The 1,985-nt window shown below is 35.2% G+C and overlaps 1 protein-coding gene across 1 annotated transcript in view; it reads right to left on the reverse strand.

Moving 5' to 3' along the window:
* Positions 1 to 62: 62 nt before the first annotated feature.
* The window catches only part of LOTGIDRAFT_176278 (hypothetical protein), a gene marked incomplete at both ends in the record, with an annotated part of 6,262 nt that continues 4,339 nt past the window's right edge, over positions 63 to 1,985 (reverse strand). The window contains 3 exons of the mRNA XM_009068544.1: positions 63 to 398; positions 944 to 1,036; positions 1,559 to 1,703. Of these exons, the coding sequence (XP_009066792.1) occupies positions 63 to 398; positions 944 to 1,036; positions 1,559 to 1,703 (574 nt within the window). The remainder of the gene's footprint in view (positions 399 to 943; positions 1,037 to 1,558; positions 1,704 to 1,985) is intronic.

The following is a 1,985-nucleotide window of genomic DNA, read 5'->3' on the forward strand; positions in this document are numbered from 1 at the left end:
TAACAACCACAGATATTCTCCTTCAAGAAACTTTATTCTGCAGTAAATGTGTGCACATCATTTTAATCTGACATTGATGACATTTGTTTTTCAATTTGTTTTAAAAGGAATTTAAATTTGTTTGTGGTCTTTGAGAAGGGTTCTTCAAAAACCACGGCTTGAATTATGGCCATCAACATCGCGTATTTTTTAGGGTAGTTGATGTCAAATATATAATATGCAGCCATCAATTTGAAAATGGCACCTAGAACACCCCCTTTAACACCCGTTTCTATTATGCTTCTATCCCCACACAAGTACATGCCCTCTATTTTGTCACTACTCGTGAATATTTGTAGAAACAAGGGCTGGTTTTCTTTAGTCTGTAGATGTTTCTCTATTTCATTTTCGTTGTATTCCTGAAAATAAACAAATTTTGACAATATGAATTGTGTATAATTCCATTTTTGAATAAATAAATATGCAAATGAAAAAATAACAAGCGGTCGCCATGCAATATATGCCCACCCTTCTCAGGGTAAATGAGAATTACAAAAACAATAATCATATAATATTTTGAGAGGGGTCGTTTCAAGAATAACGATTTCATTTCAGTAGTTTTTTGATTGTTAGCGCTCACAAGTCAATCTCAACGTATTTTTGTTATATCTAGTATCTCCGGAAATATTTGTCGAATTGCGTTCATATTCGAACTCGGCTGAGATCTTGTGGTTATAAACATACACTAACTTTTATGCACATCTGACAAAAAACTGGCCTCAAGCCAATTGTGGGGGGAACCGGCGAAGGTATAATATACGTTTCAATTTTTCAATGTGGGCGTATAAAGGAAGAAGATATGACTTTTATCGAATTGCGCCTAAGTTTCTTGGATATTGTGGATTGATCCCGAACGATAGCAGCTATTAAAATGTTGGGGATGTTATTTTAAAAATGAACCTACCGTAGTTACACGTATTAAAGATTCAGATTTTCCATTTTTAATCTCGTCTTCAATAAAACGGATGGCATGGAAGAAACGCCAAGGGTCATCCTCCTAAAAAAAATAATGTAACTCTTCACAATATGATACAGTTTACTAAATTCTGAATCATCAAAGGAACAAAAACTATTATACTGGGTTGTTTTGACTGCATGGGAACCGCAGTGAGTTAGTACGGTCAAAGTCAAGTCAAAGGGCAGGCAAGGGAAACGCACCTAGTCGTTTGGAGGTGAATAAAAATCGGATGCGCACGTTAAAGACCCCCGGCTGCTGAAAATAGGGTAGGCGAGACATCACCGACTGTTCAGACAAAATTTCCCTCATTGCACTATGCGTAGCAGATGCCTGTCTACTTTAGCCCATAAGAGACAGAAAAAGTACTGCACACCACAAGCTACACATCAGACATACGGTAATTGGTAGTTGACAATTATTGTGTTGTCAACATTTGATTTTATGATGCGTAAAAAATCTAAGTTGTTTTATTGATGTTAAGTTTGTGACACTTATTATATAAGAAATTATATCTTTAAAAATAATCGTCAAAGTACCGATATTTTTAAAAAAAAAACTCACCACAGCACTCCTTTTCATAATTTTTTCAATTGCTGCCAAAAGTTTGTTTAATCTTTCAGATATTCTTTCAATTTTGGGAATTCCCAATTTCAGCGATAGTTTGTATATAATCTGAAATTTATTTTGAAAGGTAAATACTTTAAATCTACAGTAAGATGTGTATTATAAATGATTAATAAATCAACTGTGTACACAGACGCTTCCATCCATGTGACGGTGGAGGGGTATCTGTCCCTGGGTTGAATGTCCCTCTATGATAGGGGGTAAGAGAACTTTTTTGAAAATTAGACTTAATTGGTGCTCTCTCGCGTATATCCCGGACATGGAATCATGGGTATGATTATGAACCCATAGACTTTGTTCATCAGTTGTCTAATGGATATTACACAACTGCGTCCCATTGCTTTTCTAGATTTATGAATTTACT

Source organism: Lottia gigantea (assembly GCF_000327385.1).
Source record: "Lottia gigantea unplaced genomic scaffold LOTGIsca_900, whole genome shotgun sequence".
Taxonomy (NCBI): domain Eukaryota; kingdom Metazoa; phylum Mollusca; class Gastropoda; family Lottiidae; genus Lottia; species Lottia gigantea.